Source organism: Hippopotamus amphibius, chromosome 15 (assembly GCF_030028045.1).
Source record: "Hippopotamus amphibius kiboko isolate mHipAmp2 chromosome 15, mHipAmp2.hap2, whole genome shotgun sequence".
NCBI classification, from domain to species: domain Eukaryota; kingdom Metazoa; phylum Chordata; class Mammalia; order Artiodactyla; family Hippopotamidae; genus Hippopotamus; species Hippopotamus amphibius.
In genome coordinates, this window is record NC_080200.1 from 42,366,607 (window position 1) to 42,379,970 (window position 13,364).

At 43.2% G+C, this 13,364-nt stretch overlaps 1 protein-coding gene across 9 annotated transcripts in view; it reads right to left on the reverse strand.

Annotated features, from left to right (window-relative positions):
• The window catches only part of RAI14 (retinoic acid induced 14), a 154,382-nt gene that overhangs the window by 18,758 nt on the left and 122,260 nt on the right, over positions 1–13,364 (reverse strand). For all 9 annotated transcript variants that reach the window (XM_057709427.1, XM_057709420.1, XM_057709429.1 and 6 more), the window contains exons 5-7: positions 5,715–5,779; positions 1,920–1,977; positions 1,127–1,197 (exon numbers count right to left, since the gene is read on the reverse strand). In XM_057709427.1, the coding sequence (XP_057565410.1) occupies positions 1,127–1,197; positions 1,920–1,977; positions 5,715–5,779 (194 nt within the window). The remainder of the gene's footprint in view (positions 1–1,126; positions 1,198–1,919; positions 1,978–5,714; positions 5,780–13,364) is intronic.

Here is a 13,364-nt window from a genome sequence, read left to right on the forward strand (position 1 = left end):
CGTCTTCTAGGAAAGCATACCCTTTCATAATCTTACCAGGTATCAAAACATAAGAGTTTATTTGTCCATTACTGACACACGACTAGATAGAGACTGATGGAAAAAATGGTTTGTTTAATGTTATAACAGTTGGCAATTCCTTTAGAACAAAAATTAGATCCCCAACTCATATAAAGTATGTAAAATGGGTTAAGAACTCAACATTACAGTATAAAATGCATGAAAAAAATACTAGGAGAATTTATAGGTGACAATTTCCACAATCTTAGGGTGAGTAGGGGGCCTGACTCAAATTATACAAACCATAAAGAGAGGCTTTTATTCTTTTCTTGCCTTGAACACACCCCCAAAATGGAGTCTATGGTAATTTTAAGGTGGATGTATTCAAATAGACAAAGGAAAAAAAATAAGTTACAATATATCCAAATATTTTAACATGGGGATATTTAAAAATACAATTGCTGCTTAAAGATTAAGTATCCACTCAAAGTCTAACTTCAGAATTTCTAGAAAATTAACTCTGAGAAGTTATACTTCCTGGTTATAAAGTATTGCGATTCAGGGAGTGTGAATTTATTTATAGATTCTAAATGCTCACTTCGCAATGTCCCCATCAGGTATAACTTACACATGCCAAGTCCCATGCTACAGCAGGAAAACTTAACCCTGTAACCACGAGCAATAGGCATGTCAATTTACCTTTAAAATAGCCCAGCAAGGTCAAAATAGGCTCTAAGTGGACTTTTAAGTTGGGAAATCCTATCTGGGAGTACATAAGGTGATACATGGGGTGCAGAAAGAAAATAATAGAACTTTTATTTAGTCTTGTATTTTATTTATAAAAATCAAGAAATTAAGCCTTACTAACATTTAGGTTGGGAGTACGCCACATGTCTATCCTTAGAAACAAATACAGGAAGTGCAGACTGCAAAATGTTTTATTCACAGTTTAAGGACCAATGGGGATCCTACTTAAATTTGTTTTGCACAAGAGGATCTAGGTCGGAAAGCAACAGACTTTTGCCAAATGCTTGGGTCTCTAAGGTCTTTGTGACTCCCAGAAGTAGCCCACGGTGCTCTAGAAACCAGTGTTCATCTCCACTTCTCACGGTCACCTGGTACTTACCAAATCCTTGAGGTTTATGGGGCTTTTGTGCTCACAAAGAACCTGCACAGCTTGAAGGCAGCCCTGAGCCACTGAGGGAAGGAAGACACAGAAACCACAGCCGATCACAAAGCTACTCTCACAACCAGGGCAACAAACACTTCTACAAAGGAAAAGGTCACCTTCTACCCAGTTTGCATATGTTATTTAGTCGCATTGAAGAGATATGATGTCAGGGTGGTTACGTAAGGGGTGCTTTAAGTTACTGTTTTATTTCAGTGTCATCCAGACCTAAAGCCAGTGCCTGCCAGTTGCTGCCTTGAGGCAAACCTTCGGTTTAGCTTTTCGCAGCACTTCGCTTTTGCACAACGAGCACTAAAAGAAATTTGTAAATCTAATCATCCCAGAGTTCAGTACCAATGTTTTGTCACTTGAAATTTTGTGACAGACAGTAAAACCAAACGTTGATTAATAAAACTGATTGACTTTGATCCCCAAGTAAAAAAAATGCGTATCATACATTACCTGAAATCGACAAATGAAGACCTCTTAAACAAGAAACTCACATTAATTAAAACAGAATAACCAGGACAATTTTTTCAAGCTGTTTGACAGGCAGCTGACACATTCTAGCTGTATTACTTGGTAAAACCCTACACAACGTGCAAACTGAGGAAAATGGGAATGATGTCTAAGAATGAAGACAGAAAATGGCATCGGGAACAATGACGGTAAGGTTAATGGCTTCAATACGGAAAATGAAAACTTCTTATTTCTCACGGCAGGGGAAGACAAATAAGAGAATGAAAATTACCTGCATAATGTAAAGCTGTTTTCCCAGAGTTGTCGATACTTTCGGCTGGGCATTTAGACTACAAGACAAAAACCAACAAATACATATAATACAATTCAGTTCCATTCAGTTCATCCTTTTCCGGCAAGGTATGATGCAACTTACCAGGAAACGTATAAACATGAATAAGTCCCAACTGTTGTGCGCCAGGGGCCTCATGGGGAGGGGGACTCACATCCAAGTAACTATGACACAGGTGAGCTGTCACCTCTTCACTGCTTTGACCGCCCCACTCTCTTGCATCAGCTCCGTCCCCAAGAGATCATCCCCACCAGCTAACAAACACGCTCTAGGATTTCTCAGCTTGATCGCACCTTTCCCCCCATTTCCTGTCCTAATTCTCTACCCCCATCACAAAACCAACCTTCTGATATGAACTGACCTACACAAACCATGTTTCCTCATTTCCCATTCATTCCTGGACCCACTGCAGTTGGGTGCCTGCCTTAAGACTCCACGGCGATGGCCCTGATCCAAGTCGCCACCCACCTTCGTGTTTCCAATGACGATCCACATTTTCGTCCTCTTCTTATCAACCTCTCACCTGCAATCCACTCCCTCTTCTCCAAACACTCCCTCCTCTCAGCTCCTGGAGTCCTGCCTGGCCCATCGGATCCTGGTTTTCCTGCCACTGCTCTGGCCACCCTTCCCCTTTAGCCAAACGTGAAACCGTGGGGCTCCTTGGTGCTCCTTCTCAAAGCACTCTCCCTCAGTGATCTCGTCCACATCCGTAGCTCGAAATCCCATCCAGAAGTGAATGCTTCCCAAAAGGGTATCTTAACAATGACAACCCTATTGTGTGAGTATTAGTTATTAGTATGTGCCAGGCACCATTCAAAGAATTGTTTTAAGGCTCCGGACAACCCTAGTCAGATACTATTATTACCCCCCATTTACAGATGAGGAAACTGAGGCACCAAAAAGTCAGTCATTTCCCTGGGTCACCGTAAGTGGCAGAGCCGGCATCCACACCCAGACAGGCTGGGCTAGAGCCACGTTCTCATCTGTGCCCAGCAGACGGCATCTCGGAGCCCCCGGCTTGACAACCCACTGTCTGTTTCACATTTCTGCCTGACGTCTCGTGGCACCTCAAACGCAGCACAGCCACAACTTCTGGGGTCCCCTCCCTGATGCCCAGCCTGATCCTCCTCACTCTTCCCTGCCTCCGTCAGCAGCACCATCATCCGTCTAGCCCCGGAGCCAGAAACCACCAAGGCATCCTTGATTTCTCCTCCTCTTCCTCCTCCCACAACTAATCTCCCAGCCCGTCCTGTCAATTCTGTCCCCAGAACACATCCCGATCGACTCTCCTCTCCCCTCTTTCCCCATTACCACCACCTGGTCCAAACCAGCGCCTGCTCACCTGGACAGCCTTGACAGCCACGTGGCTGTCCCCACGGTTCTCCTGTTCCTTCTTTAGTCAATTCTCTATACAAATAGAGTGATCTTCTAAACGAAGCTAAAGTGAATGTCTAAAAGTAACATTCTAAAAGTGAGTGCTGCTCTTCAAAGTCCTCCACGCTTCCAGGCTGTGCTCTGAGGAATCACCATCTGCCCATCATGTTACACAAGGATGCATCCTGTGCCCTTCTTTCCCCTCCTCACTCACTTGCCCCAGGCCCCCTCACTGGCTTTCTTTCCTCCCTGGCTAGTTAGTGCCTTTCCTGCCTCAGGCCTTTTGTACTTGCTGTTCTGTCTGCTTGGAACACTCTCCCCTTGGCTTTCTGCACCACTGAGTTCTCAGCTTAAATATCACCTCCTCCACAGAGCCTTCCTGAACATCCACCCTCGCTCCCCTCTCACGGTACTCTGTTAGTTTTCTTCTTAGTGCTGTGCAATTGGTCATGTGTGTTTGTGTCTTTGTTTCCTGGATGGCAAGCTCCTGCAGGATAGGGGCTGCTCTGTTCGTGAGTAAATACTCCCTGCTTGACAGAGTCACAGTGCCCAGGGACCACGTTCTAGAAGAGCGAGTAGGGGGCTATCGGGGGAGGGGAAGAGTTCATTTGAAGCCTCTCACAAGGCTCTCCTTGTGCTCATTGCCTCGAGGAGGTAGAACTTTGAAATGGTAGCCACTGGAGAAGGGAAGTCTCTCCTGCAGACAGATGATAAGGGCAAAAGGCCAGAGAGAGAGGGGAAAACGCAGAGGGCGCAGGGTGAGGGGCGGCAGGAGATGGCAGTGGTCCCGTCACGGAAGGCATGGGTTGCCCAGGTGAGGTATGAAGCCGTGACCACAGGGGTGAGGACCCGAGGTAGGCAGCCCGTTAGGAGGCCATCAAAGCCTCCAGTTTTAACAACTATCCAAAAAGGAGAAGAGCATTCAGACAGTTTGTGGAGAGCAGGCAATGTTGGAAACGTTTGCCTGCCCTTCAGTGGTAAGAAGAATAGAGATCACGTTACGCCTTACCATGCTTTGGCCTAATTTTAGAATAGCACAAGGAACTGTTTAAAGGCTTCAAAGATCCCAGAGAAAAACCAATCCATTTGCATAACCAGATATAAAATTACATTAGAGGCTAGAATATCTGGTCCTTGCCCATGAGGATTTCCAGCTTGTCAAGTTCATTCTTCCTTCAAATCAGATGCAAAGTCTGGATAGCCAAGCCAGGATGGGAATGGAGATTTAAAACGGAAATAAGTTAAAAAAAAGTTTCAGGTAAGACCATGGGTGTGGAGGCAGGGCACCTGGGCAAGTCAAAGATTTTCATTAATCTAGAGTGCTCTGCCCCAGCGGAGGCAGAGGAGAAAAGGTCTGTTGCAACTGCCTTCAGAGAGGAGTCTTGTCGCCGCCATCATCGTCACAGATGTTGATCTGTGTTTCTTGAATTTCACTTCAAAGACCCGTTAAGGTTAAGCATTCTTGGCGTTGGCGGTAGCTTGCATCATGGAATGCAAGACAAGAAGCTGTGTGATCAACAGAGCAGGGCAAGTCGAAGAATGCGCCCACATTTCTGCATTAGAATTGCGGAGCCAAATTAAAGCAAGATGCTGGGTCCCAAACAGCGCTCAGGAAGGCTGAGACAACAGCTCAACAGAACAGACAGTACTCCAAACACATATTTTACTGCTCTGTGCTGTTCCTGAAAACAGCCAGCTTGCATTCTGACTGGCAACAGCTGGGAGTTACTGTACAAACTGCTCTTGGGATTTCATGAAATATGCATCTTTAAAGATAGACAGAAGGTGTCACCCTAACTGATCGCTATAAACTTCCTGGCAAGGTTATCAAACCAGCAAGTTCACTTAAAACTATAAAGAAGAATAAAACCAAAAACTTGAACGAAAGCTAAGAACGAAAAGCTCATCAAGTTACATACAAGGAAACAGTGGTTGCAGTTTTGCTTCTCAAGAAAAGCTGTATTCTACGAATGATTGAGAGAGAATAAATACTAGGATATTGGAGATCCTACATTGTAAGGCTCTCCAACAGCATGGAAAAAATTATTTTAACTAACTATTTAAAGGGTACAAGTCTTTCCAATAAGAAAAAAAGAGCTGAATAAAGGGGAGAAAAGGGCTGGATCCCAGGAAGACACTCGACATTTTTATTAGGATCCTCTTCTTTACTAGTGCGATTGCTATGGAAGTAATCTTCTCCTTGGCTATCTGAAACTTTAATAATGAAGCTTCTTAGGAAACCCAGCTTCTGGGATAATATTTGAAGGAGTTATGTGTGTATGCGTTTGTTCTTTCACACACAAGGTTACTTTCAGATTTTTAAAATGACACATTTATAATTTTTAAGTTGTTCCATTTTACCTGAAGGAGCTTCTTGATGCATTCATGGTGGCTGTTCTTGGCTGCGAGGTGCAAAGCACTGTGTCCTAAATGGATTAAAAAAAAAAAAAATTGGAAGAAAAAGACCACACATTTTAAATCTCTTATCTCTAAGACAACTATGAGGAAATATAATTGTTCTGCAACAAAGACGGAATTGTTACTCTTGAGCGTAAGGCCTCAACTTCTTATCTGCAAAGTTCCGCGTGACAAAAGTGGGGAGAACACAGAGCATCCTGCCCGCTGGAGAACATTCAGGGTCCACTCCAGCTGCTTTCTCTTGGGGTACAATTGAGCTCTGGGCTAGAAGCTTAATTGGTGGCCTCGCAGCATGCAGCTCGGAAGTTCTGCTTTCCGCTGTCAGCATGGGTACCAGACAGCCCGCATCCACAACAGTCACACCAGGCCACGACTGCCACAGGCCAGGAACCCAGCACAGGCAGCCAGCCAGCCAGCAGAGAGCACACCAAACACCCACACGAGACCGCACTTCCACCTCTCGTTTCTCTCTCCTCCAAACGTTCTCCAGCTCCTTGTGGAAATCACTTGGAGTTCAGATATTCAAAATTCTCATGTGGAAGAAGGAAAAGGGTTATAAAATTACAACACCCTATCAAAGCAGCATCTCTTCAGGTTCCCTTCAAAGAACACGACGCCAACATGAGACTCTCTGACATTTCTGTGGTCAGATAACTTCAGGAAATTCTAATGCCACACGCAGCCCCTCCCCCACACTGCCTAATAGGCCTGTAGATCTCCTAGGAGGAGGGGCCTAGGGCAGCCTTGGCGTGGCTACCAGACCAGCAGGCTCCTGGCACACTGCTCTTTGCCTTGCCTGGATCCTCCTCCTCTAGGATAACCACCCAGCTTGTCCTCTTACCTCACCTCAGATGCCACGGAAACACTGTCTTCGGGAAGAGACCTTTCCTGACCTCACCACTTAAAATTCCAATTTCTCCCCTACCCCTTTGATCCCTACTCCCTGATTCATTTTTGGGCCCTTCGCAGCACCTAGCACCTTCAACTCTCCCTTCCCACCCCACTCCTCTCTCTCCCTACACACACACACACACACACACACACACACACACACACTCTTATATAGTTAAATGTTCTTCCTCCCCCACTAGAATTTAAACTCCGTATCCCAAGTGCCTACAGCATTGCTGCCACATAACAGGCTCTCGATACACACTTGTTAATTTGAATTAGAGGGTGGGTCCATTACAAGTGTCTGGGAAGGGGGATTTGGAGGCAGGGAACCAATGTTAGCACTGCCAGCCAACACAGTATACCTAGGAAACTCCTCAGTGCTGCATTTGTAAACTGTCTGAGCAACATTCTCCCAATGTAACACCTGTAAGCAACCCGCACTTTGCAACAGGTTTAAAGCATGTTTCTCAGCCTCAGTGCTGTGGACATTTGAAGCTATGGAAGGTGGTACTATAGGATGGTGAGTAGCATCTCAGGCCTCTACCCACTGCATGTCCAGTTGGGACAATCAGAAATGTCCCCAGCCATGGCCAAATATCCTCTGGGTGGGTGGGAATAAGCCCCAACTGAGAACTCCTGGCTTAGAGGAACAACTTCTTTTATAAGGTGGTCCAGTCTCCAAATACCATTTCTCCTTTCTGACTTCACCTTTACCCTATAACACAGACCAGAAATCCACTAATTATTAGAGAATCATATGGCTAGGATAGCATATTTAAAATTAGAGTCTTAGGACCATAGTGAGCTTCACAAAAGCATCTATAAGGTCAAAAGATCAGATTCCTTCTTTTCTGAGAAGCTACACAGAGATTTTAAGGGTATGAGTGAGGGGGAGTTGATTGATGGGGGTCGAACACTGAGGCAGGACTCCCTTGGCCCCCTCCCAAATGGATGAGGATGAGGAAGATCAGGAAATGAGGGAATGAGACCCTTAGAAGCAGGAAGACAAAGATCTTCCCCTCCCCTTCCTCCTTTTACCGCAGGAGACCCCCTCCTTTCACCGCAGGAGACCCCCTCCTTTCAGGATGTATAACATACAATAGTGAGTTCAGTTACATTACACATTAAACAGATTTTGGTGGGTTAGCCTGGCCCTCAACCATCATTTATGCCAGTGTTTCTAAGGACAAGCACATTCTGTGTTTTAAACAAATGCCTTACAGATGAACTTTTGGAAACCATCCTGATTGTAAGTAGAAGACTGTTTATGTCATGTATGTGATGCATTAACTTTGTCTATCCTGTGGACAAAAGCTCTTCTACATAAATAGCACCCACTGGAAAAAAGCACAGTTCTCCAAAGACAAGAGGGTAGGGAGATTTAAACAACTCATCATAAAATAAATAACAGGTTTTCATTTTCACTCCAAGTGTTCTAGTCATATCTGGAAGTAAGTGCTGTGTTTTCAGAGAAACAAAATTCTTTTGTGTTCCTAACCAGGAGCACAAAAGAATTTTTCACTTAAAACAGTCTCAAAATTCAAATGATGCATCATTCCCTGGACAACATTACACGGGAGTGAGATGTCTCTCACTGCTACCATGAAAACAAAATTCTCTTTCCAAATGAAAAATTTTCTGGAGAGAATACACTCGTGACAGAACCTCACTGTAACCAGCCCGTGGATAACGCTGGCCCCCACTCGGCTGTGGATCTGTCTGGAACATCAGGAAGCAATTTCCCTATAGGAAAATAACAGGGCAACCCTAATTCAAGTGCATCTCAGCAGAACTCTGTAAGTGAAAAGACCAGTGCTATTTATAAGTCAAGAGTCATGGGCGATTTCAGATGGTTTACAAATCCTGTTACTGAAAGAGCCTAAGAAGGATGACCCAGCCATTGTAGCCATGGAACTCCACCCCGCAGGTGACCTCAGACAATAACCATTTATCCAATGATTTAAGATCACTGCAGAAACAGACACTCACTCACTCATATAGTGGAGGAATTACTTATGGGACTGAGAACACAGACTTCAAGTGTGGGTGACAAATTTTTAAACCGATGAAGCCATAGGACACAAAGACATGGCGATCAAGCAACAAAAGGCTGAAGTTTGAGAAACTATGGTCTCAGATTTTAATATGGAAACATTTAGAAAGAGAATTAAATGATACTTGACTAGATAAGGTTTAAAATATCTATTTAAGAACCAGAGTTTCAGAATGCTGACTATAAACAATAAAAGTACAAATTAATTTGGTTCTTATTTATAACTAAATATATTTAAACAATACTGTTCTTAGAAATGCTTACCTTTACATCAAGTTTTTAATCATTGAAGCATAATATTTATAGTTCCAGGGGAGAGATCAGCGCATAAAAGATGTATTTCTTTTTAAAAAATTTTATTTATTAAAAAGAATAGATATATGTGTATGTATAACTGAATCACTTTGCTGTACGGCTGAAACTAACACAACATTGTTAATCAACTATGCTCCAACATAAAATATTAAAAAAACAAACCACATTGTAAACCAACTATACTTCAATAAAAAATAATTTTTAAATTTTTGTCTTTTTTAACTGAAGTATAGTTGATTTACAATGTTGTGTTAGTTTCTGATGAACAGCAAAGTGATTCAGTTCACACACAGAAAGAGAGGAGAGATTTCTAATAACCATTCTTACTATTAAATAGTTTTGAAATTATCCCTTAATCTCCACAAAGTAGATCTGCATATTGTTTCATACAGAATCAAAAGTTTTTTTGCACGTGTGTGTATGTGTGTATCACTTGAAATATTTTCACGGCCAGGTTATGCCGATCACTGTATACAGCTGGCCCTCCTGACATCTCATACACATGCGTGAACTGCAAATAAGGACTATAAATCATACCATTGTGTTTTGGTTTGCCTTTATTCCAAATGAAAATACAAAATACACTTAATGGGCTATAATTTGCAATTACAGCTTAAATGACCCATTCTCTCAAGTGCCTGAATTTTAAGATGCATATTACCTTTTGTGTCTTCACATGGTGTCACATGTGAGTGGGATTAGGGGCATAATGGAATGGAGGGCCACCCGGAAATCCAAACAAAAGCGAAACGCGCACCCGAAACCCTAGAAAAGAGTAAGAGTTCTCAAGTGTACCCCTCCTGAGACCTCTGCCCATTCTGGTATTCCCATACTTCAGTTTGCACTTTCCTAAGTCTCTCTTCTTCTATGTGAAAAGAAGTTTTGTGTGCAAAGGAATCAGGGAAAATTGAAGATATGGGAGTGTGACAGAAACCAAGCATCATCCTTCAATCTGTTTCCACCTCTGTCTACAGCAAAACCTTCTACACTCTCTCTTAATTGGATAATTTGCTGCCCAGAATTCCCAGCTTCCCTTAAAGCCAGGTGTGGCTGCAGATCACTCTGCGTCCAGTGAGATCTGCGTGTGTGCCGCCTGTGGGCGGGGCTTGCCCTTCTGCCCGCTGCTACTGGGATGCAGACTCACGGCGGGGGCGGGGGGGGGGGGGGGGGGGGGGGAGCTATCCTGGGCCATTAGGACCAAGGCAACACCCTGGAGGGTGGAGCACCAGGGCTGTGGGTCTCAGGGTGGAGCTGAACTGTCATACCGATTTGAGACTGTCAACTGAGAGAGAGAAAAGTTTCTCTTGTTTGAGCCACTGGTCGCATTGTGTCAAATGCACACGCTCACTAATAACAGGAGTCTGAAAGCTAATGCTTCAGACAAGCACGGATAACACACAGAAGATTCTCTGGTCTTCTTCAGTCTCCTGTTAATGCTTCTGTTTAATCCTTCTGTTTAATCCTATCTCATCCTCCTCCCGGGTGCTAAGTGCAGGCATTCAAAAAAGAAAACAAAACAAAACAAAAAACAAAAGAAGTCTAGAAATCTGGGAGAAGTGATTTCCAAACAAACAGACAGAAATGCCACTTCCTACATCAGCGAAGAACAAGAACAAACAAAGCAATGAGAGGAGCTGGACAAACACGCAGGTGCTGTTCAGAGTCAGGGCCATGAGCTTAGGTGCGGACCTTCCCAGCTGATCACTATGTATGTGCCGATGGCACGGTTTGGCAAACAGGCAATAAGGAATGGGGGGACCCCCAAGCCAACAACAGGAGTCATGAGCTTCTGCCGGTTTGGGGGCTTCTTTTTCTGATTTGTACTAGGAGAGCAGTTGGCTTAGTGATGATCACAGTTTGTTGGTTTGTTTGTTTGTTTTAAAAGATGTGAAACCTTTGCAAAAGCCTGAAGTGTAAAAGAGAATAAAGCAGCAATAATCAGCATAAAATAGGAACCAAACGCAGTGAGCAGTCACGTGTGCTGGGCCCACGCGTGTCAACTCACCTAAGCCTCCAAGGCCATCTAAAGTAATTATTAAAAATAAATAAATAAAAATGATTATTGAGATGTGCTGGTCCTATACCCAAAGCCTTATCTTCTGACAGTGTTCTGCTCCCAAGACTTTGTAAAGCATTTATGAAGAGTCTCTCATCAGACTTCCAAGCATTTTATGTGGAAGGATAGATGATTAAAAAAAAAGAAACATGTTAAAAACTCTTTGCTTCTATAACTTAAATCCAATCACCAGTTTAAAAAGTAGGAAGTCGTACCAAGTTAACCATCCTGTAGACTTTGTGGATAAAAAGAATTAAAAGGGTCGATGTAACGATACATTTTGAAAGCAAGTTTTTTCAGAAACTCTATAGGGCAGTTGGATTTACGGTAACAGATTTTCGTACAAGTTCTCGCTGGGTGTCGGGACGGGCGATGACTGTATCTTAGCAATAATGTGGCGATACTTCAGGTAGGTTTACTGAAAAGACAGCACCTGTGAGAGCTGAGTCATTTAGTTCATTCATTCGTCAACTGCTTGGGGCTAATGACGACCGCTAGAGCACAGTGACTCATGTCCTCGTCCTTCCCTTGGACTCTGGTATGCATTCTTGCGAGGGAGAGATGGGAGTAGGTGATACAGCCAACAGGAAGGATGTGAGCAGTAAAGGCCATCATGTTTAACTTGTTCATTGTAACAGAAAAGTTTGAGAGGTGTTGTTCTAGATAACACAACAGACTTTCTGTGCACTTTTTATCCATGCTGCTTTTCCTTCTTTTGTTCCTGTGTTCTCTTTGCATGATTTTAAGAAATCACGAGAAGTCAGTGCCTCACTCAGACCGAAGTAAAACAATAAGCCTGAGGACCAGAGCGCTGACTTCCTTGTTAAAAATGTCAGGGGAAAGGGAAGTGACTGGCAGCTCTGAGCCGTTTCTAACTCATGGGGTGTCTGGAAAATGTTCTGGGGCTATAATGTGCTGTGGCTTCTACCAGTTTCAATCAGAGTTGAAAGAAACGGACTGTGGCAGTTCTCACTAACCAGCCCAGAGAAGCGTCCAGGATGGGTCTGCAGTGTCCCCTCCAGCTTCTTTTTTCTTTTGGCCACGCCTTGTGGCATGTGGGATCTTAGTTCCCAGACCAGGGGTTGAACCCGTGCCCCCTGCGATGGATGTGCAGAGTCTTAACCACTGGACCACCAGGGACGTGGTCCCCCCCAGCTTCTTGGAGGGCACTGTCATCTCAGCTGGCAAGGAAGAGGGCACTGCGCTGGGTGTCCAGGTCTCACTGCCCGACTCCCCAGGCTCTCAGAAACTGAGTGAGGGCTCTGGGAGTAAACACAAACTCTCTCCCCATGGCGTTAGATGGCCACAAAAAAACTATGCTTCTTAAGAGCTTTTAGTGCAGGAAATGATAGAGGTAGTCTTTTTCTTTTTTTAAGGCAGGATTTAGCGTTTATTATATCATGTGATCTCAACTATGTAAAAATGTGCCAGAAAAATCTGGTAGGAAATATAGCAAAATAGTAAATTTTTTTTCCTCTTGGAGTAGAAGCACTGGATATCTTCTTGGTAGTTTGCTGTATTTCCCAAATTTTCTACAATAAGCATGTATTAAAGAAACATTTTTCTCCCTTTAATAAAAATATGGGGGAGAAATGCTTGGTTATGATGGAAATAATCAGACTCCTGTCTAATCTATTTTTTAACATCAAATGCAGTTAAACAAAACTGTATTTCAGCTCAAATTTATTCACTCTAAGCAAATTCTTTTAGATTATGATTTTCTTGGAGAAGAAACCCTGTCTACTTAAGAGGACAGAGGTCTCATCAAGAAAACTGTAGCCACTCATACTGCTCTATGTGTATATGGTACAGCTTTAAAAGCAGTAACAATAAACTTTAAAAACAAAATAACTGGGTCTTGGGATTGAAGATGACTTTAGTTAGTAACATAAATTAGTGTTTCCTTCAAGGTAGTCACTTAGGGAAACCATGCTTTCTTCTACCGGTATTGAAATATTTCTCAAATATTTCCATTTCTCAAAATACTTTTTTTGGAGCTTTCTGTGGCACTGCTCAGGAAAATCATTCTGTTACTTCAGTCACTCCCTATTTTTGACCAAAAATGATTTTACCAGATTGACACCTCATTTACCTGACTTGACTTCCAGTGGTTCTTGGCCTGTCCTAAAAAAAAACAAATCTATTTTCAAAGAATAAACATTCCCAAACACTGAGATTATTTTTTTTAAATGCCACCAGACTTCATGAAAACACTTCCGAAACACAAGTTTTCCAGTCATATTCTGAGTAATAATTATATTTTCACAATACCTGA